Raw genomic sequence first — 23,117 nt, forward strand, 5'->3', positions numbered from 1 at the left:
GGGTTTTCTATTCTGTTCCATTGGTCAACGTATCTATCGCTGTGCCCGAACCAGGCTGGTTTGACTATTGTAATTTTATAATAGATTTTGAGATCAAATAGTAAGAGATCTCTGACTTTGTTCTTATTAAGAAGTTCTTTGCTTATCCTGGGTCTTTCCTCTCTTTATATGAAGTTAGTAATTATTTTTCCATTTTTAGGGAATGATGTTGGGATCTGGATAAGAATTGCAACATATTTATTTATTGCTTTGGGTAGCATTGGCATTTTTACAATGTTAAGTGTGCCTATCCACGAACATGTAAGTTTCTTCTATTTACATAGGTCTCTTGGTTTCTCGGTGGTTTGGATTTTCGTCCCAGTCTTTTGTTATTCTGGTTAGGTTTATTTCTAAGTGTTTCATCTTTTGTGTGACTACCATAAATGGTATTTTTTCCTTGATTTCTTTTTCAAAGTTCTCTTTGTTAGTTTATAGAATACTATTGATTTTTGTGTGTGTTAATCTTGTATTCTGCGACTTTGTTGAATTTTTGTATTGTTTCCAACAATATTTGTTGGAGTTTTTAGGTCTTCTATGTGTAAAATCATATCATCCTCCAAAAATTGTGGATTAAAATGAGTAAGACCTTAAATAATATCACTCAGTTTTTCTGAAATCCAAAATACCTAGCTAACATTGAGTCTTCATTCCGTTGTCCTATCTGACAGTCAGTTGATGTTAGAGACCAGGGGTCAGCAAACTTTTGAGATAGAAGAACTAATTTTGTCCCTCACCCAAGTTAAAAATTATTTGAAAGCCATAAATGTCTATTTACAAGCAAATAAAATCACCATTATTGGAATATGATTTAAAAGTTGTATAAATGAAGCTATGATGTTTTATTTTCATTTTCAATTTGGCTTCACAGCCACATGTACGTACAGATGGAGCCACATACAGCTCATGAGCCACAGGTTGCTAACCCCTGTGGCAGACAATCACTGCTTCTCTGACACAGGACACTCTCTTCTCACTGATGAATATGAACACCCCCAGGCCTTATCTAGGCATGGAATGATTTGGAAAAGGCATTTAGTGAAGATGAGAAACAGGTGACTAAAAAGAAGACAGAGTTGCTTCTAAAAGTTCTAACAGTTTAAAAAAACGTGACGGGGAAACACATGTAGCTAATGCCTCTGGGGAGTCCCCTCTGAACCAAGACCAGATTGGGAATGTGCTTGCTATCATGCAGAATGCACTGGGCAGTGGATTAGGAGAGATATAGCTAGATTAAAATCTAACACCTTATCGTTTGATTGATCTGTCTTTTGACCCATTTTAAAATAGCTCTAGTTCTTAATATTTTCTGTTTGTTTGTTTCCAACTGGGATTTTTCGCTTTTATTTTGTTATTATAAGCTTTGTCTACTCTTTGTTTTTGTATTTTTTTGGTATATGAAATTCAGAATGGTTGAAACGATAGAGACAATATCTGGATTGATGTTCGTCTGGGGGTACAACAATGGAGGCTGTAGGGAAATGGGGAGCTAGCAACAAAGAATACCAAAAGAAGAAAAAAAAGAAAATGTTCTAAAATTGATTTTAGTAATGATTGTATAATACCTCTTGATATGATGGAACTATTGAATTATATGATATGTGGATTGTGTCCCAATAAAACTGTTTCTATAAATAGGTATGTAGGTAGAGAGGGAGGGAGAGAGAGAGAGAGAGAGAGAGAGAGAGAGGTCAGATAAAGAAATTACATTTAGTAACGTGAACGACACTGCACACCTGGTAATCGGCAGTAGCTTCGGGACCTCCTGTGTGTCAGAGTCCACCGTGGGAGCATTAAAACAGGAGGCATGCAGCCTTTCAAACATATCCTGCTTGTTGTCAACATCCAATCAAAAACACTGAAGGGTATTTCTCTGTAAAAATGCATTTGTCCCAGTTTCCTATGTTTCCTCTCATATAATCACCAGAGTGCATGCTTGTGTATCAATCCCCTTCAGGTGTCAGAGGCCAGGAAACGTCCACTAAAGAGATGGCCACCTCTGCCAACCAGAGCGCGGCAAGCACACTGAGAGATGTTGTGCTTTTGAGGCCAAAGCTGCTGACTACATCTGCTGCGCTGTCCAAAGTGAATGCCACGTGGAGAGAGACCAGCGGATTCCTGCGAGACTCCTCAGAGGCCAGTACGTTGCCGTTTCCTTGACCTTCATCAGAGTGTGCTCCGGGTAGAGAGCCTTGACCTTCATCAGAGAGTGCTCCGGGTAGAGAGAGCCTGAGCTTGCAGACTCTTGGCATCTCCACAAACTTCATCAACATCAGTCCTGAAAAAGTAAAATGGTGTGAACATCAGGATTTGCAATTACAAAGAAAGAGAAGTCTTGGGCAATACATTTCTCATCTATTTGCCAAATTTGTGAGGATTTGATTATTTAAAATAATCCATATTTGTTCTATTGTTGATGAATTCGGAGTGAATGAATCTTATCTTCTCTCCCTCAACTGTTGTTGCCCTTCTCATCTCTTTGTATTTGTTAGCTCTGTTAGTTAGAAGAAAAGTCCAAGAGGTGGAGACGCAAGCCAACCTTTTACTTGACCGATTGAAGCCTTTGAAGATATTGGAAGAGAACCTGAGCAGAAACCTCTCCGAAATTAAGCTGATGATCAGCCAGGCCCGGAAACAAGCCGCTTCGGTGAGTGTTGTGCTCCTTTTACTCCAGAGCCTCCAACAGGAGCACAGGGGCACTCAGTGCAGCGATGCCAGAGCGGCCTGCAGAAAGGCCTTCCAGAACTCTGGTGGACTCGGCTCTCAGAAGACCAGCCTCCTGTTAATTATAATCATAATCATCAGTATATTTTTTCAACATGCTTTTGGAACAGAAGTCTCCATGTCTTTATGGAGATTTATAATAATTACCTCTGCCCTCCCCTAAAGCCTTTCAATGGGGAGCCTGGTGGTGTAGTAGGTATGCATTGGGCTGTGATCGCAGAGCTGGCAGGGGGAACGACTGGGCTTTCTACTCCCATCTACAGCTCCAGTCTTGGAACCCCACAGGGCGGCTGCTAGGAGTCACCATGACTGATGGCAGTGAGTTGGGCTTGGTTGCTCCAGTTCTATTTGCCATCAAGTCCACTCTGACTCATGGCAACACCAGGTGCCTCAGAGGAGACCTGTGTTCTGTGGGGTTTCTGGTGGCTGAATTTTTTATTTTTTTAAGTAGACACCAGGCCTTTATATGGCAGGGCCCCTGGATGGATTTAGAATTTACCATCTTCACCACCTAGAGACTCTAAGTCCAAGTGTTATTTACGCTCAGTTTTATTGGCTGGGTATAATGTCATGTCATCATCTTACCAACTTAGCTTCAAATATCCAGTTGCTCTAATAGGAGTAGCAATACCAGAAGGGTAGGGGGAAGGTGAGGAGAGGAAGGGAGGAAGGGAAAACTGATCTCAATGATCAACACACACACACACACACACACACACACACACACACTTCCAGTGGGGCGAACAACAGAAGCCTTGGGGGGAAGAGAGATAGCAGTTGGTGTAAGATATGAAAATAATAAGAATTTGCAATTTCTCAAAGGATCACATGTTGGGGGTGGGGGAAGAACTGATACCAAGGGCTCCATAGAAAGTAAATGTCTATAAAAGAATGACAACATATGTATAAATATGCTTAATACAAATGATGTGTGGATTGTTATAAGAGTTGTAAGCGTCCCCCCCAAAATGATCTTTTTAATTAAAAAATTTAAAAATCCAAGTACTCTTCGGAATGTGACTGAGACTAAGATAGATGTCAAAGCCCAGGTAAACAGACCTACGTGACGTTTCTGACCGAAAGGCCCCTTGAGGATAAACAAAGAGCTCAAACTCCTTTCTTCTGTCTCGAAGGCTTCAGGTGGATGTAGTCCTTGTCTTTAGGAAGCACGATCATTTGCTACATAAAACGCTCTCAAAATCCCACATTGATGTTCCTATAATTACACACTTTGTGACATCAAATCATTTTCACCATTATTTGATTGCCAACATTTGGGGGGCCAAAGCTTCATATTCCATCAAGGTAGGAAGCCTGTCTTGCAGGGAAGGTCACTTATGGCGAGGACGCTGCACTCTTGGTGAGCTGGCAGTGCTTGCAATGCAGGGATTAGAACGCTTTCGCCTCTCTCTGCAGATTAAAGTTGCCGTGTCTGCAGATGGAGATTGCATCCGCGCCTACCAGCCACGGATCTCGTCTACTAACTACAACACCTTAACCCTGAACGTGAAGACGAGCGAGCCGGACAACCTGCTCTTCTACCTTGGAAGCAGCACCAGCGTAAGTGATGGGCTTAGAAGAAACAGTGGTTTTCTTATGAGCATATGTATTTTCTGAATTGACGTTTTATTGAAAAAAAAAAAATATATATATATATAGCTAGCCTTGGGGAAATCACTAATTCTTCTAAGGGAACGAAGCTTTCATTCAGCGGGGAGCCTAAGATCAGAAATAAACAAATGGTCAGCATCACAGCCGGGTGAGGAGGAAATCGGCATTTTGGAAAGGGTATCTTCTTGCACCTCCATCACAAGCCTTGAGAACAGACTCTGCAGGACACGCTCTGTGACCCTGAAGGAACGCGTCTCGGGGAGTTGGTAATGTCAGTGCTGCTGGTTGTCAGCAGGAGTGAGGAGGACGGACTCTAGTGGGAGGCACGTGAACGTCCAGCTTTCCCCAGGCTCTTTGGCCAACTAGATTGAGTGGCTCCCGAGGACATAGTCCCTGTGAATAATAGCCTTCGGCCAAGAGGAACGGACCAGAATCCTCAGATGTGTTAGGGCCAAACATATTGGAAAGCCATATGTTATCATCAATGACTTCTGAGGAGGTCATGTGCAAAAGCATGTACACTTATGATGTGGGATTCCACACCTCTGTTTTCCTGTGTGTCTCACATTCAATCGTTGTATCCTCAGTAAATGGTGGGCAAACATACAAGTGAAAGGCGTGGATTTGTGCTTTCTGTGGACTGCTGGAGGCAGGCAGGGGGGATTATGGGGAAGCTGGGATGTCAAGAGACATCTTTGAGGGCCAAGTAGTCTGGGATTGAGAGTGTTCAACAGTGGCTACCATTTCAGGAGCTCTAAATCATTGTCCAGTCCCAAGGAGGGGGACATTTCAGATAAAAGGAAGATCATTTTTTGTGTTTACTTTTTTCAATTTTGGAGAGAATGCTGTATGAACTCATTTTTTAGTGCTTTGGTAATCCAGTAAACAGGTCAGTGTGTAAACTAGGGCCCCCACTTCAATGCCCCACCCTCAGGAGGATTTCCTTGCTGTGGAGATGCGACGAGGAAAGGTGGCCTTCCTGTGGGATGTGGGTTCCGGGTCTACACGATTGGAATTTTCAGACTTCCCAATTGACAACAACAAATGGCACACTATCTACGTAACCAGGTAAGAGAGAAAGGTTTCTTCAAATATCTGTTTTTAAAATGGTATTTGCCTAATACTGGGTAAATAACTATATACTTGCAACAGCGAACAAATTTGTAGGCAGTGGCTCAAATTTCAGCCACTCAACAGTCTACAATGGCAACAATAACACTGGTGAGGTGCTAACATCTTAGGATAATTAGCCATTGACAATCCAAAGAGCAGCATTTCTCTCAGGACAACATGGAGAAGGTTAGGAAAGAAGGAGGAATGGAAGCAGGAGCCATCAGGAGGAAGTAGGACAAGAGGTGGCACTTTGAGAGGAATCATGGTGAGTGAAATGAGACAAAATATGTATGCGTTGTTGAAGGTAACATCCTCCTAAATCTTCACATGGTTCAACATTTTAAAAATTAGGAGAAAGCATAGTGCAAACATACAAGCACATAGCTCAATAACAAGTTAAGTAAGCAGATAGTTCCTACATGTATCAAACAAGGTAAATATTTGGCAATAAAACCTCAAATATTAAAAACAAAAGATGATTTAGATGATAGAAGAAATATGCTCTGTTTTCCAAAATCAGCAATCCAAAAGAGAGGAGGAAAGCAGGAGTAGCTCAGGTTTCCTTGACTGTAGTAGAAATAAGTCAGAGGCCGCCAGCCTAGAAAAGTATTAACAGAAGGGTCGAACAAGAGTGGGAGAAATTATGGAGAGTTGGCAGCGGAACTTACATCGGAGTGGATGGGAAAGAAAAGACAGAAGAAAATGCATCTTCCTAAAATTCAGCACACAGTCAAATTCTTCTGTAAATCCCCTCTCCAGAGGTTTTAAACAGGAAGATAGCAAGATGAGATATATACTCTACAACTACTGTGCAGTATTACAGAAAGGTAACTGGAGGAATGGGGGGTGGAATAGATGAGAAACAGGGACCAACCAACCGGTTGAGAAGCTGTTGCCATGGAATCATTGAGAACAGAGGGATGTTGTATATGAAAAGAGATGTGCCTGGAGATCCCTTGCAGAGGGGTCTCGGGAGGAGACAAGCCAGTCAGGATGCGATGTAGCAACGATGAAAAATACAACTTTCCTCTGGTTCCTAAATGCTTCCTCCCCCCCCCCCCCACCCCCACTATCATGATCCACATTCTACCTTGCAAGTCTGGCTAGACCAGAGGATGTACACTGGTACAGATAGGAACTGGAAACAGGGAATCCAGGGTGGATGATCCCTTCAGGACCAGTGGTGTGAGTGGCGATACTGGGAGGATAGAGGGAGAGTGGGTTGGAAAGAGGGAACCGATTACAAGGAACTATATGTGACCTCCTCCCTGGAAGACAATAGAAAAGTGGGTGAAGGGAGATGTCGGACAGGGCAAGATATGACAAAATAATAATTTATAAATTATCAAGGGCTCATGAGGGAGGGGGGGTCAGGGAGGGAGGGGAAAATGAGGACCTAATGCCAGGGGCTTAAGTGGAGAGGAAATGTTTTGAGAATGATGAGGGCAATGAATGTACAAATGTGCTTTACACAATTAATGTATGTATGGATTGTGATGAGTTGTATGAGCCCCTAATAAAACGATTAGAAAAAAAGAAAGAAAAGAGATGTGCAACATTCTGGTATTGACTTGAAATACTGAAAGTGTTTCTTTTTTAATTCTTTGTCATCCATAGGTTTGGAAACAATGGCTTGTTGAGTATAAAGGAAATCAGTTCAACTCAAACACTGCCAGCAAAAACAAGTAAATCCCCTGGGACAGCTAAAGTCTTGGAGATAAACAATTCAACACGTATGTTTGTTGGAGGACTTGGAGGACAAATCAAGGTAAAACTCTGAAAGCTCTCCAGGCAGCACTGATTGACTTGGCTGATTTCACGTAACTGTGAGATAAATCAAAAGCATTGCTAGAACCATAGAAGCCTTTTTGAAACAAAAATATCACATTGTGAGACTTCTTTCTCAATATGTCCTTTATCCAGCTCCATTCCCTTACAGAGGCCCTGTTCCCATCTCTTTAGCCCTTTCCAGAAAAACTCCACCCTTCCACGTACGCTCTATTACAATCACAGTTTTGACATTCTCGGGGGACTCAAATGGTATTCATTTTCAATAGTCTTTGAGTTTGTGGAACAAAAAGAAATCTGAAGGGACAAGATTAGGGCTTTAGGGTAGATGGGTTAAGTTTTCCCAATGAAATTTTCATAGGCCAGCCCTGCATTGTTATAATAGGAAAAAAAAATCCTCATTATTGTCCTGGCATTTTGCTTACCAATGCACTTTCCAATTTTCTTAAAAGTTCTTTATAATAAGATCCCATGATTACCCTGTGTCCTTCAAGAAAATCTAGTAAGAGTACTCACTTGGGATTACAAAAAAACAAAAACAACCCACAACAGTCACCATTACCTTCTGCGTTGATCTCCCGGCCTTGAATTTAACTGACTCAACAGAGAGAGCTCTTTGCAAGCCCTGTTTTGATGGATTCTTTTTGTAGACATTGAATAGCTAACTGCAAGATCAGTAGCTCAAACCTTGCCAGGCACTCCAGAGGCGAAAGACAAGGTTGTCTGCGCCTGTAAAGGTTTAGAGTCTACACAGTGCTTCTCTGAGTCAGAACTGACGTGATGGTATAGAACTCATGAGAGACTCAGGCAAGTGAGAGAACCTGTCTGCAGAGACATGTTTATACGTGTTTTTATGGCAAATAAAAACAACAATCTATGAGGATGTGGAATCCTAGTAGCAAGAATTTTGAGTTACGCTCATATACACTAATATGTTTAAAATGTTGACAACCCAGGAACATTTTTCTGATCCATTATTTTGCTTAATCACTGTTCACCTGTAGGTTTAGGCAGAGTTTGAAGGGGGGAAAAGTAACGTAGTCTAAAATGAGAAGCCACAGATCTATTTTTCAGCAATGACACAGAAAATGTGTTAATTCCTATTGATTTCTCAGTAAAGTTCTGGTATTTATAGTGGTAGACTCATGCTAATTTGTGTTTAGAAAAAGAGCCCATCGGTCATATTTATGTTATCCCACCCAGCTTCTCACCAAACAAGAGTAGACTTCCTTGGCTCAGCTTTTCTCTCTGGAACACGGACAAGGGTCTGAGGCTCAGTAGGGCTTCTCCCGCCTGACCACGTTCTCTAGGTGTCTGTTTCTTCCTAGAAAAGACTTCACTCCGGGAACCCTGGGCGCTCAGATAATCTTTAAGATCCTGTCCAGTTGTCCCTCGTTGTATGATCCCACCTTAAAACTGGAAGGAAATCCAGTGACGGCAGCCGGCCATGTGTCTTTGTTTTATTTTCACAAAATCTGCATCTGTTAGATTTGTGCTCCCAAGGAGAATTTTCATGTGCTCGAAGAACATAATTCTCTCCACCAGATTTTTGTGGGTGACATTTGTTTGTTTATTTGTTTGCACAGAAGTCTCCTGCTGTGAAGGTCACTCACTTTAAAGGCTGCCTGGGAGATACCTTTCTCAATGGGAACCCTATTGGCCTGTGGAACTACATTGAAAGAGAAGGCACATGTCACGGTTGTTATGAAAGGTAGCGTTTCCTTATGGTGCAGCATACAGTGTGTCATTCTGTTCATATCAGACTGCTCTTGAGAAAGTTATATGTACCTCAAAAGACTGATGACCTCTCTCAGAGGTTCATCTTATTGTAAGAAATATGACAGCTTATATACTGAAGGAAGCAGGAGGATCATTTTAAATTTAACCTGTAGGAAGAAATGTTACTTTTGCAGTATTTTGTATGCTTTGATCCTGTATAAATTGCAGGAGCTTCAGCCATCTTCTCAAACAAACGTCTGTTTCCAAAAGTCTTATTTTGCACATGTTGGGAAAACTGCTGCACATTTTTATTTTGAACACATGTCCAAGGATGAGATTTTTTCCCCTTGTTAATATATTAGTACAGTTCTCTAACTGGTATCGGCATATTTTTATGAACAATATCTTAAATTCTTAAGGGATATTATCAATTTAACTACTGATTCTAACAATTCTCACCTAGATGTGGAAAACTACTTTTCTTTAACTCACAGCTTGTTTGGTCTCCCACAGCACTCTCTCCTTTTCAACTGATTTCATCATTCATTGCAGGGGCCGAAAGCGCCATGCATGCAGGAGGCTCATGGTTTATTAGGGAGGTGAGCAGTTTACAGGTCGTGTGAGGACTGCTCAGGAGGCAGTCGTTCAGTCAGGACATTCTCTGTGCTGGCTACAGGCTGACCTCTCTCTGGCCCTCAGCCCCTTGGCCTGCCTTCTCCCTGGCTCCTGCAATGTCACAAAGCTGTGTCAGGGCTGTCTATAAATAGTGGAGAGAAAGCAGAAGGTTTCGACTCCAATAAAGATGGATCATCTCCAAAACCCACAGGAGCACTTCTACTGTGTCCTACAGGGTCCCTGAGTCCGAAGGGATTGGATGGCAGGGGGTTTGGGGTGCAGAGGCATGTCCTCCTGTCTAGAGCCTCAGCCCACAGAAGCCCAGCTCAGACTCTGTAAACGCAGCCCCTCCAGTTAAGGGTCCAGACGTGCCCCACCCCACGAGCCAGCCTTCTGCCCCACAGCACTCCCGTGTTTCCTGCTCAGTAGGCGGAGGAGGCCCCTACTTTGATTCCTGCTCAAGCTCCTGTGCCTCTGTTGCTGTCTCCTGGATCATGGAGGTTCAACATGCAGGGGTCTTGGGGTCCAAAGGATGCTCTCCTGGCTCTTCTCTCTTACTGGTAGTCAGAACCCTCCTTCCTGCTTCTGAGATGGCTCATGATCACTCACAGTTGAATCTCATCATCCTATCTCTATGATCCCTACCTACTTCCCCAGACCCACTAAGAAAATGAAGGCCTTTTGGCTGGCGTAACAAAGTCTGTGATTAGAAGAACCATATTCAATAACTAACTGCACTGCACAGGATAATTCTTGCTAAAAAATAGTGGCAGTGCATGGGCCAGGTGGCTGCTTTTTGTGATAGTCGTTTAACCAAAATCATATGGGGTTCTAAGTCCTCTGTGTGTTTGTCAGGGTAGACTAGAGAAACAAATCCATAGAAACTCATATGTGTGTAAGAGAGAATTTTATATAAGGGGTAATTGTACATTAAGAAAGCATCCCAACCTAATCCAATCCAAGACCATAAGTCCAATATTAGCTCATATATCCAATACCAATCTATAAAATCATCTTCTGACTCACGAAGCACATGCAATGACACCGAGTGCAGGACGATCACAGGCCAGTGGGTAGAAAGTCTTTGGATCCAGTGGTGTTGTAAGCATCTCAGCACTGGCAGGGGTCTCCAGGTGGCTTCTCCAGTTCCCTGGGCACAGGGTCTATCAGCGTAGTGCCACATGTCTTGTCAGTGGAGAGTCTCTCAGAGAGTGAGTGTTGTCAGTAGGGAGTCTCCAAGGGAGAGAGCAGAGAGAGAAAGTGTTTCCTGCCTCCAAGGAGGAAAATACAGGAATTCCCAGAATTCTCAGGAGAAGGCCATCCCCACACAGAGACCTCATTGGTTATATCTTGATTGACAGGTCAGACTCCACCCCTTCACTCTTAATCCTCTCAAGTCCCAAATTGACACCAGATTATGTGACTACCACACTCTGCTAGGGATTAGTGATGTCAAACTAGTAAGACATCTCTGCTTCTTTAATATCTAGTCTTCTAGGAGGAAATTTGGCAAATGGGCCAATGGTTGGAGAGGCAGCTGTGTGGGGCAGGCACTCAAGCATTGCCTTACTTGCACACACTGCTTGACACGCTGGTGATTATCTGATCTCATGAATGGGAATTTTGAAGACTAAAGAAGTCTCACCATTTTTTCAGGCACACAAGGCTATTTGAGAGGGCCAACTTCAGCCCAGCCAGAGACCACACCATTAACCACTGGCTTATGGTACTTTCTGAAGCTAGAACGGAGCCATCAATGAAGTGCTATCGATCAGCAGTTTCCCTTTTGTTTTTTGCCTGTTCATATGCAGGGTCCCTGCATGAATTCCAGAGCTAGGTGTACTTTGTGAGCACAGCACAGAGTCGGCAAGGGTAACAAATCTTCCAAGAGAGCACTTGTCAGTCATCGTTTCATTTTGCTTCAGCCTTTTTCGCAGCCACTCTCTCAGGCAGTCCCTACTGAGGAGAGGAGGCAGAAGCAACGGCTTCAGGTCCCAGGGCAAGGAGGCTTCTGAAGCCCTGGGTGAAGGGAGAAGTAGGAAAAGGGGTGGAGTTTTCTTGTAATGTAGCTTTTCCATTTCCTTGGATTGTGTCCCTGGACACTTAATTCTGAAGCTACAGTCCCTAATAGCAAAGTTGAGATAATAGCACATGCTTTGAAGGGTGGTTGTCAAGACTTAAAGGAATATAATACACCTGACTTGAATAACACACAGTAAATGGACAGGACTATGTAAGCCCAAAGACTTACCTTTTAAAACACACACACACACACACACACACACACACACACACACACTTCATGCACTCTCTTTCCAACCACTCATCCTCTTCATAATGGAGATTTCTGAATATAGTAGAATAATAAGAGCTGAAATAGCATGAAAATCTCCCCATGTTCCAGAACTGTCATGGGGCCTTATGAAGATTATCATTTATAGCCCTCCCGGAGATACTTGTGAGGCACATGAGGTATGTAACCTTTCCAAGATACTCAACTAACAATTATGGGATTGAGATAGAAATTGTAGCAGTCGGAGTCTAATGTCTGTGTCCTTTGCCACATCCAATGAGGGGAAGAAGTCGTGTAATGGAATAGACTTCCAGGAAACCGCAAGTTTAAGCGTTAAATCATAGATTTAAAACATATGCAGTGTATGTGTCCTTTAAGTTTTACTTCCTGAAAGCAGAACGACAGGTTCCATGCACTTGAAACTCAGTTTTGACAACGCATTGCTTTTTTGTTCTCGTTAAGGGAAGCAATTTCACTGCTTGGCAATATTGCCCTGCTTTGACATGGGATGTAGACTTTGGCTGTCACTATCTATTGAGAAAGACAGACAACTGGTGGTCTGTCTTCCTCAATAGATTTTGATAACTAAACTCCATATCACATGTCCAAGCAGCCCATAGTGTCAAACAGTGAAATCGTTTGAACATGTTGCCGGGAGACCAGTCCCTGGAGAGGAGCATCCTTGTTGGCAGAGTAGAGGGGTGGCGAGAAGGCAGAAGAGCCTCACGGAGACGGTGACACCTGGCTGGGACAATGGGCTCGAGCACAAGACCGCGTGGAGGCTGGCGCAGGCCCAGGCGGCGGTTCATGCTGTGGTGCACAGGCTGCCACGGTTCCTGGCTGACTCAAAGGCCCCTTACAACAGCAGCCGTAGGAACAAGTTCACATGCACCCCAAACACCCAAGTCCAAGTTTCACTTTCAAATCCTAAGATATTCTAGAGTAGTATTTTGGAATCGTAATGATGATATGAACCAGATTAACTCACTTTATAATTGAACCATGAGTCAAGCCAGCCTTTTGAAGTAGATTTGTGAAAAGACTAGAGGAGATTTCTTATGGGCCATTTATTTGAGAGGGTTTCAAAAAGTTTCTAGGAAAAAAACTACTTTCTTTCAAATCCATTTTCCACAACCTTTTGAAGCCCCTGCATCTTAGGTAACTCTTCCATAGTTTGTTTCAGATCATGATAAAGGTCTTTAAACTTTTTATGTAGATTTTTGAGAATGTTAGGGATTTTTTTTTTTTTCAAATTAAACTGTCTGGTATTTTGATACATGTTTGCTTTCTAATGTAACTCCAATCTAAATGATGTCTAAATTGATATCTGCAGAGACAGGTACATGTTAATGTAAAAAATATTCAGAAAGCAATGAGATGATGAAAAAGATGTTGCACTACAGAAAATGAGAATAAATGATCAAGAACATCTGTTGATAAGTAGAAATGTCTCCAGCAGTGAGCTGATGTGTGAGCCTGTTTCTTTTACTGCAGTGGACACTGCCAACAGCAACTTGCTTTGCCTTTTAAAACAGCTGGGCCCTGGTCTTGCCTAATCTCAGGATGAGCATATTTTTGAAATATTTGCTCTTGTCGTAAGATTATGGAAATAGGTAGCCGCAGCAGCAGCGGTGGCAAAGAGCTGTCGGCTACTGCTCTGGGTGAATTTTTAAAAAGCCTCTGCAGTTGAGGCCGTGAAGACCTCATAGTTAATGGGGGCTTGAGGACCAAACTCACGCAGCACATGCAATGATGCTGAATGCAGGAAGCTCACATGGAAAGTCCTGTGGGTCCAATGGCAGTGATGCATTTCCAGGGCTCCGGCTGCCATAGGCGTGGCTCCACGTGGCTTATCATCAGGAATGTGAAGCAGAGAGCGTGTGTCCTGCCTCCAGGGAGGAAGAGAGGAGTTCCCAGAGTCCTCAAGAGAAGGCCATGCCCACACAGGCAGCACTGGCTGTGACCTGATTGACAGGCTAGACTCCACCCCTCCCCTCACAATACACTCAAGTTTACATGAAATTATGTAATTACCACACTACCATAACACGTTATTGCACTAATGGCTTTATGCTTTGGAATAAAGCCAGTCATATGTTTGCTTTTCCTAACCGACGACGGGAAAGCGAAGACCCAGGGTAGGCTTTCCTTCTTGGGTTCTCCATGATACACGAGGGGCTCAAATAGCTTGTGGAAAGGTAATAGAAGTTTTCCATGAGCTTTTTGAAGCCCTCTTAATAAATGTTTGCTGGGGGGGGGGGAGGGGAGATTATGGAAATAATAGCACCACCAGGATCTTGGTATGAAAAAATGCAGTGAATGTATCGTGTGTTCTCTTTACCTGCCTGCCTGAGAACGGGTTGCATTTCTCTGGCTCTGTAGTTCCCAGAAGGAAGATGCCTCATTCCACTTCGACGGAAGTGGCTACTCTGTCGTGCAGAAGACGCTCCGCACTACGACGACGCATATCATCATGCTATTCAGTACCTTTTCCCCTAACGGCCTGCTCGTCTACCTCGCTTCCAACGGCACTGTAAGCGTCTTCCTAAGCCCCCCTGCCCCTAGGTGCTTACACTTAGTTGGCTCTGTGGACACTGATGCCATTATTCTGTATGCCAGGATTTCCCCATTTAAATTATTTATTGTATTAATAAAGCTCTCTGGCGGTGCTGTGGGTTCGACATTGGACTGCTAACCATAAGGTTGGTGGTTCAAAGTCACCGTTTGTACTAAGGGAAGAAGAAGAGGCTGTCGGCTTCTGTACAAACGACAGCTTCAGAACCCCTGGCTCCCATTCCTCTGCACCATCCTCCACGCAACAGCAGTGAGTTTTATATCAGTACAAGTTCACTGAAGGGGCTTTGGAAAATACAGAAGAACCTTTGGAAATGTGAAAGTAGGAAATAACCTTCTAGTCAGTATGGATATAAAGAAAACATGTTATTACATTTTGAGTTTAAATAGTATAAACTTTTCTATATTCACTTGTGCCCTCAAAGGCTTTATTTGAATTTCATCTGACAGGATTTTTTGTCCTATTTTTCCTCCATGTTGGTGATTTCTTTCTGTCACCCTTTTAGATTTCTTATTTTGGGAACTTGCCCATTTGTCTTTCTAAATGAAAGAAATACGAAGAAATTCCAGATCTCTTACTGTGTTGTAGATTGTAACAATAATGAATGTTTTTATAACAATAAATATCATTGTATATTTTTTAATGTTCTAGAAAGCCTTTATGAAATTTTTCACCTGCATAGCCTAGACCAGGGCTTCTTAAACTTTTTCTACCTGTGACCCCTTTTTGCCCAAGAAATTTGCAACATGGGTAAGCACCGCTAGAAATACCTCAGATTCATTACATGTTGGATTTTGAAGTGATTTTGGTCCCTGTATGTTCAGAGCCTTTTCATGTTGCCAAACTTTTCAAAACCCCTGCAGTCAGTTATATGACCCTCATGAGGTCACCACTCAAAGTTTAAGAAGTGTTGGCGTAGACCTCTAGCTGTTGGGTTGCATCCATGTCCTGGATTTGACGTTAGAGGGTGTCTGCTATCCTTATTTTAAAGGGAAAAAGAAACCTTGTGATAAAGGCCACGATTTTCTCGCCTTTACAGAAAGACTTTCTATCCATCGAACTGGTCCATGGCAGAGTGAAAGCCACGGTTGACCTGGGCTCAGGACCTCTTGTTCTGATTACAGAGAGACGTTATAACAATGGGATCTGGTATAAAATCGCTTTCCAGCGAAACCGAAGGCAAGGTAAGAGTGAAGAATGAATGACCGGGATGTCGTTCTCCCAGGTGGGAAGAGAAATCTTTCTAAAATCAGTACTCGAAGTCTACTTTCGTTTCCTGAATGATGCTCTAGTGGAAAGTCAGTCTGGTCTTTGGGATACCAAGCAACCGGATTCACCTTTTGCTAGAGGAATAAGATGGTTCTACTGGCATGTATTTCCAAGTGCTTTATCTAGCCGCAAAACACAAACTCAAATCATGAATCAAAATCATACAGATGCTGCTGTCATTTAGCAGTGTGTATTCTGGATTTATGGACTTTTACATGGGTAACTTTCTACTTTCATCTCATAGTCCAGGGCATAGGCTGGTCAAATTTATAGAATGTAAGATAACATTTCCTGGTAAATGAACTTCGCCTGACAGATTTGCTCTAAAAAATGTTAGAAAATGATGTTTACTTTTCCAACCTTATCCATTCTGTCTTCATTTAGGACTTCTGGCAATTATTGATGCTTATAACACCAGTTATAAAGAAACAAAGCAAGGTGAAACTCCAGGAACATCTTCTGACCTCAATCGACTAGACAAGGATCCGATTTATGTTGGTGGATTACCTAGGTCAGGAGTTGTAAGGTATGTATTCGATGGCAGATATTCAAACTACTCTAAGCCATATGAAGTGGGCAGTAAAAGGAGACTTCTGCTGTGAAGCTCACGATTATATACATACTGACTGTAGCACTAGGAGCCCTGCTAGCCTCAAGGTCAGCAGTTTGAAACCACCAGCCACTCCTCCAGATTAAGATGAGGCTTCTACTTCCATAAAGAGTTATAGTCTCGGAACTCACAGGGGCAGGTCTACTCTGTCCTATAGGGTCACTATGAGTCAGAATCAACCCGATGGCAGTGAATGAGCCTTTAGCTCATCTAAAAACTGTTACTAATTATCATATTGAACTCTTTTCTAAATGTTTTTAGAGTAGTAGAGCAGACAGTTTCTAAGGAGTGAAATCATAAATGTCCAAGTAGAATCACTCACTTCAGAGGTTTTCAAATGTGTGTTTGAACCAGAACCCTATCTGCACTGAGTGTCTTTGAAAATCCAGCAGCTTAAATAACTCACAATTTAACTGCTCTACCCCTTCTAAATGTGCCATACATTTCTGACCATACTTCATATTCATAGGTGGAGTCACTGTTGATCTTGGCAAAGAATACATTTAACTCTCAGGGCAGTTGCTCACTTGCCCAAGGTCATGTCCTCTGACAAGACAGAGCCAGGACAGGAATTCGGTGTTCTAACCCCAATCATAGATAGCAAACCCTGTGGTAGAATGAGAGTTTTTTCTGTAGCCACAAGCTGTGTCATAGTAACTTAATGACACAGAGTGGGACACTGAAGAAAAGGACAAAAGGCCCTTTCCTAGGAAGACATCTGAGAATCACAGATTTTTATTCTAGAAGAAACTTGGGCAAAGTCAGAGCCACCTTTTTCATTTGCAAGGGAGAAAAAAAATGAGATCCAAAAGGCTTGACTTGGCCCCAAATCATGTAGTTGCTGGGTGTTTCCCAGCTCCAAGAATGAAGTGAGGCTGAGCAGGAAACCAGGTTGCAGCCAATCCTCCTGTGATGAGCTGGGGCATGCAAATGTCATTTCCACTTGGTCGTGGTTTCTGTTTTGGAAACGAGTCTGACTCTGCTCATGAATCTGGCAACTTCTAGCAGGACAATGTAGTATTGAGTTGGAGACTACTAGTCAGGTTTGGGGCAATCCTAGATGCCCCAAATGCAGTTGCTTTTTTCTGAGCGAAGTTCATGAATGTGCCCTATGGACAACAGCTGATGACTTCTCCACACATTCAGTCGTAGGAAACAACATGGCCTAAACTGGCCCGTGAACTGAACTGTTATCTATGTGCTACAATTTCCTCCTACAACTCACCATTTTTCGTATTGGCTGTATTCTAATGAGTATATTTAAATTGTAGTTGCCATACCATTTTGCTCATCATTCAACATATTTTAAAAGTAAATAAACACATTTTTGTGTGTGCATGTAAATGGGCATCTATGTACCCAAACTCTAAATCTAATTCCAATATCTCTCTCTGTCTTCAAGTCAATGCTGACTCCCAGCAAACCCCTTTGGTTTTCTGAGACTGTATCTGTTCACAGCAGTAGAAAGCCCTTTCTACCAAGAAACTAGTGGTGGTTTTGAACTGCCAGCCATGGGGATCTCAGTCAATGCATAACCATTATGCCATCAGGGCTCCCTTCTCTAGTCCTAAAGAAACTGGATGACCTAAAATTCTAATCATCAACATTCACTTTCGTGGCCTAGATAATTTCTGTAGATAGACACATGGAAACAAATCTTCCAACATGACAGGGTTCATTGTTAATCCTCTTTTCAAAAATGAGATTAACCTCCCCCACTTGTTCTCCTATCCTTCCCTTCAGGAAAGGCCTCACAAGCAGAAGCTATGTAGGCTGTATCAAAAACCTGGAGATATCTAGATCAACTTTTGATTTACTCAGAAATTCCTATGGTGTGAGGAAAGGCTGTATGCTGGAGGTATGAAACCATTTATTAAAAATCAAGTGAGTGTCTATAAATGTTCATTAATTTATTAACTTAATACCATAACCTAGTAGACACCAGTGGGGTGGAGACAAAAGGACTTGAGTACACCAGGCAGTAACACCGCTCCAGCAGACTCAATATCCACATGGAAGCTGACGGCTCTTCTTGTCTCCTGTCTGACCAGCCTATCCGAAGTGTCAGCTTCTTGAAAGGTGGCTATGTTGAGTTGCCACCCAAGTCTCTGTCACCAGAATCAGAATTGTTGGCAACTTTTGCCACCACCAACAGCAACGGACTCATCATGGCTGGCTTTGGCGGAGATGTGGGAAAGCAGAGCCGATGGCAGGCGCACGTGGTAAGTAGCTGAAGTTCTGGCCAGCCACTGATGGGGGAGGCCATGACTTTGGGGAATGGGAAAGGGGAAATCTCCTGAGTCATGATGGCAGTAACACGGATGTCCCTGTTGGTTCCAGAGGTGTACTTTTATTGAGTCAAAGTTCTTGTGGATGAACTGCTTTCCCTGTTACATCAGTGAATCTCTGTGTTACCTAATGCCTCTTCCTTGTCTAGAGACAGAGAAAGAGATGTTCTCTCTCCCTCTAATTTTTTTTTTTTCATAAACTGCATTTGGATAGTATTGCTCGGCTCTTCTGTATTTTATGCCTATTGCCTTTCCTCATAAAGTTAAAACAGCAAGCCCTTGGATTTTTCAGAGATTTTTGGTATACTATTTCATGAAATAGGATTTTTTCTTTAAATTTATCTTATTGGGGGCTCTTACAGCTCTTATCACAATCCATACATATATCCATTTTGTCAACCACATCTGTACATATGTTGTCCTCATCCTTTTCAAAACATTTTCTTTCTACTTGAGCCTCTGGCATCAGCTCCTCACCCCCACCTCCCCCATGCCCCCTTGGTAATTTATAAATTTCTTCTTCTTTTTTTTTTCATGTCTTACACTGACGGCTGTCTCATTTCACCCACTTTTCTGCTGTCCATCCCCCTGGGATGGGGGCCATATGTTGTTCATTGTGATCGGGTCCTCCTTACTCCACCTGCACCACCCCCCTTACCCTCCTAGTATCGCTGCCCCCCTTATTGGTCCTGAGGGGTTTATCTTTCTGGATTCCCTGTGTAGCGAGCTTTTATCTGTTCATGTATACATGTTCTGGTCTAGCCAAATTTGTAAGATAGAATTGGGATCTTGGTAGTGTGGGTGGAAGAAGCATTAAAGAACTAGAGGAAGATGGTGTGTTTCATCGGTGTTAAACTGCACCCCAACTGGGTCTTCTCTTCATTGTGGCCATTCTGACAGGGGGTGTCCAGTTGACTACAGATGGGCTTTGGGTCTCCACTCGAAGTAGGAGTTTAAAAACTATTATAGGAATTTCATAAGCCTGGTGGACTAGCAATAGCCCTTTCTCTATTCGCATTAAGTGCACTTTCCAAAGACTAAATCTACTGTAGAGTCAGTTCCGACTCATAGCAGCTCCCCTGTAAGACAGAATCAAATTGTAACAGAAGATTCTCAAGGCTGAACTCCTTGTGGAAGCCTACTGCCACATCGTTCTTCCACAGAGCAGCTGGGGCTTTGAATCACTGGCCTTGCAGTTAGCGACAGTGCTTTAACCACTGCACCACCAAGGCCTGTATAGATAGTGGGCTACTCTTTGGGCTGCTAACCATCAGGTCAGCTGTTTGAAGCCATCAGCTCTTTAAGAGAAAGATGAGCCTCCTTTCTATTCTCATACAGAATTACAGGCTCAGAAACCCACAAAAGCAGTTCTACTCTGTCTGACTGAGGTGCTGTGACTCAGAATCGACTTTATAGCCGTACTTTTTTCCTGAAATTTTAATGTACTGTTTGAATGATAATAGAATTCATGCAACCAGCATTTGAAGAGTGGTATTATATCAGGCATGATGTTTCCTAGCCATTATTTTTGTGCAAGTATTTTACTAAGGAATAAACTGGCTCAGAGGTCACATCGCTGTTAAGAATTAGAGCTAGGTCCAGAAGCCCCAAATACAACTTAGCAGCCACGTGGTGAGAGAGGCTGACTACTGATGACGAAGATTGATTTGTGAGCTCCACCAGCCTCTGTCTTTGTTTGTTTGCGTTCTTCTCTCTTTTTAATATTTTATATTTTATAAAATTATGTTTTAGCATATAATTCACAAATCATACAACTTCATAGTTCACCATCCATTTCAGAACATGTTCTTCTTTTTCATACTCATTGTTGTTCACTCCTATTTTCCCCTCATCTTCCCTGCCAGGCCCCTCGGTAATTATTAACCAGTTACTGCTTTCTATAGATTTACCATATCCTGGATTTCATATACAGAAAATGCTAACTGCCATATCTATGGTTTATATTTGGCTCTGGTTCTCTTTAGATACATCATTATAGGTTTATAATAGTGTTGTCTCTACTGAGGTGGAATTTCCATCAGACTAATTTCAAAGGGAACAATGTGAGTCCTGCAGGGGTTCTCTGCTGGGCTGCTAACTGCATGTGGCTCCTTGGGGAAAAGATGAGCCTCGCTCTCTACTCCTGCAACGATTTACAGCCTCAGCCCCACTGAGAGCAGTTCTACCCTGTGCTGTCGAGTCAGAATGGCCTCTGGGGCAGTGAGGTTGGTTTTAGTCTGAGCAGTCACAGTATTTTCCAACCTCAGCCTGCATCCAGTTCAGGTATATTTTCATCACCCCCAAATAAAACTACACATTAAACAGCTGTTATCTAAGTCCCCTCCCCTAGCCACTGACAGTCACCAATATATTCGTTTCTCCATTAGATTTACCTATTTCGGATATTTTATAAAACTGGACTCTTACAATATATTCCCTTTTGCATCAGCCATATTTCACTTAGCATATTTTCATCTTGTTAACTTTCATCCGGTTGGTAGCATGCATTGAGATTTCATTTCTCATCCTGCCTGAATAATAGGTCCTTTATCCATTTGTTCTGTGATGGAGTCACCTTTTGATGAGTGTAAACAGCATCTCTGTTCATAGTGTTTCTAGGAACATCATAGCACAGATATGTTTGAGTCTTTATTTTCAGTTCTTTGGGGTTCTAGTCAGCAGTGAAATGATTGAGTTATGTGACACTATTGGGTAAACATGGGACTCCTAACTGCAAGGTTGGTGGTTCAAACACACCAGCCACTCCACAATAGAGAGATGAGGCTATCTGCTTCTGCACAGGGTCAGTATGAGTCAGTCAGAAAGGACTCAAGGACAGTGGGCTGTGTATGTACTTTTAATTATTTGTTTGTTTGGGTCTATGGCAATTCTGTGAGTATCGGACTTTTTGAGAAACTGCCAAACTCTTTCCTCCACCAGTCTCAATACCCACCACTTTCAAGGCAACTCTGACTCATAATAGCCCTACGTAGGGTTGTTGACGCTGTAAATCTTGATGGGAACAGAGAGCCTCATATTTCTCTCTCAGACTGATTGGTGAGTTTGATCTACCAACTGTGTGGTTTCCCAATGCCTAACCCATGATGCCACCAGGGTTTCTTCGTTTCAATAGAAACAAACTGACTGCCATCGAGCTGATTCCATATCACAGCAGCCCAATAGGGCAGAGTAGAAGAGCCCTGTGGAATTCCAAGACTGTAAGTCTTCATAGAAGAAGAAAGCCTCATCTTTCTCCTATGGAGCAGCTAGTAGTTTTGATCTGCTGACCTTGTGGTTAGCAGCCCAGCATGTTACCCACTATGTGACCATCAACAACAACAAAAATGATACCATCCAGTGCTAGTAGCATCACAAAATTGGTACACCTTTTTTAAATCTGGCAACCACTTTTAGAAATCTTTAAAAAAACAAACAAACATTTTACGGGCAAAAAATGTAAATGTTCATTGTGTACTTAAAATTTAGAAACAACCTAATTTTCAGCATTAAAAGCAACATAGATAAATGAATTGCATGGTATTGACTTGTTGGAATGTAATATAGCAATAAATAAAATATTTAAAAACTGTCTAGAAATTGTTGTTACTGATGATAGCAGGATTCAAATCATATAAACGAATTAGAAAATAATATGCAAAACTTAAAATAGCTGAATTGCATGACGGGATTCTTCAGGAATTGCTTATATGGTATGAATATTGCCACATTAACTTTATATATGATGGTAATGATTTCCCTAAATCATATAGTAATGCATTTTCTATGGGAAATTCTCTAATATGAAACCTCCCCAGCCGTTCTTTGCCATCATGCTGATTGAAGGCCACATCGAAGTGCATGTTAATTTGGGGGATGGACCAAGCCTAAGAAGAGCGCTCCTGCTTTCTCCAGGGGGCACTTACAGTGACGGACAAGAACACTCCATCTCCCTGGTTAGGAGCAGAAGGTACTGTAAACGGCAAGGCCTGGGAACATTAGGGACCTACAGACAGACCATTGGCAGGGATATACCTTGAATAATTACTATAACATTTGTAACATTCAAAGGTTTCATTAGCAGCCAAAGTTTCCATAGTTTCAAAATAGTTCTAGAACCTTTCTTACAGCACCACCTTGGAAGTCAATTCATCTGTTTTTAATTTTTGCAGAGTTTTTGTAATTGAATTGCTTTCACCTGCCCTTTTCTGGGATCTACATTAAGACACCTTTACATTGGATAATTTTGTGATGATCCACAGTTTATTTCTGAATATTGTCCCTCAAAACTGTATGTCATGTGTGTTCGTGAGCTTACTGGACATTTTGTGGTTTAGACAAATGAGAAAGAGAATAATTCTTGCTTTGGTTGTTAGTCGCTGTGGATTCATAGTGAGCCCCTATTCTCAAAAAAGGAACCAAAGTCAGTGATAGCTAATTCATTGATAATTCAGTGATAGCTAATTCATTGATAATTCA

The 23,117-nt window shown here is 42.2% G+C and overlaps 1 protein-coding gene across 1 annotated transcript in view; it reads left to right on the forward strand.

Annotated features, from left to right (window-relative positions):
• The window catches only part of LAMA1 (laminin subunit alpha 1), a 267,694-nt gene that overhangs the window by 225,595 nt on the left and 18,982 nt on the right, over positions 1-23,117 (forward strand). The window contains exons 46-57 of the mRNA XM_013004706.2: positions 1,994-2,176; positions 2,529-2,683; positions 4,177-4,320; positions 5,306-5,439; positions 7,102-7,252; positions 8,859-8,983; positions 14,282-14,432; positions 15,514-15,658; positions 16,128-16,269; positions 18,097-18,211; positions 18,405-18,575; positions 22,457-22,608. Of these exons, the coding sequence (XP_012860160.1) occupies positions 1,994-2,176; positions 2,529-2,683; positions 4,177-4,320; positions 5,306-5,439; positions 7,102-7,252; positions 8,859-8,983; positions 14,282-14,432; positions 15,514-15,658; positions 16,128-16,269; positions 18,097-18,211; positions 18,405-18,575; positions 22,457-22,608 (1,768 nt within the window). The remainder of the gene's footprint in view (positions 1-1,993; positions 2,177-2,528; positions 2,684-4,176; positions 4,321-5,305; positions 5,440-7,101; positions 7,253-8,858; positions 8,984-14,281; positions 14,433-15,513; positions 15,659-16,127; positions 16,270-18,096; positions 18,212-18,404; positions 18,576-22,456; positions 22,609-23,117) is intronic.

Source organism: Echinops telfairi, unplaced genomic scaffold, assembly GCF_000313985.2.
Source record: "Echinops telfairi isolate 266 unplaced genomic scaffold, ASM31398v2 ScPeMD7_57;HRSCAF=196, whole genome shotgun sequence".
Taxonomy (NCBI): domain Eukaryota; kingdom Metazoa; phylum Chordata; class Mammalia; order Afrosoricida; family Tenrecidae; genus Echinops; species Echinops telfairi.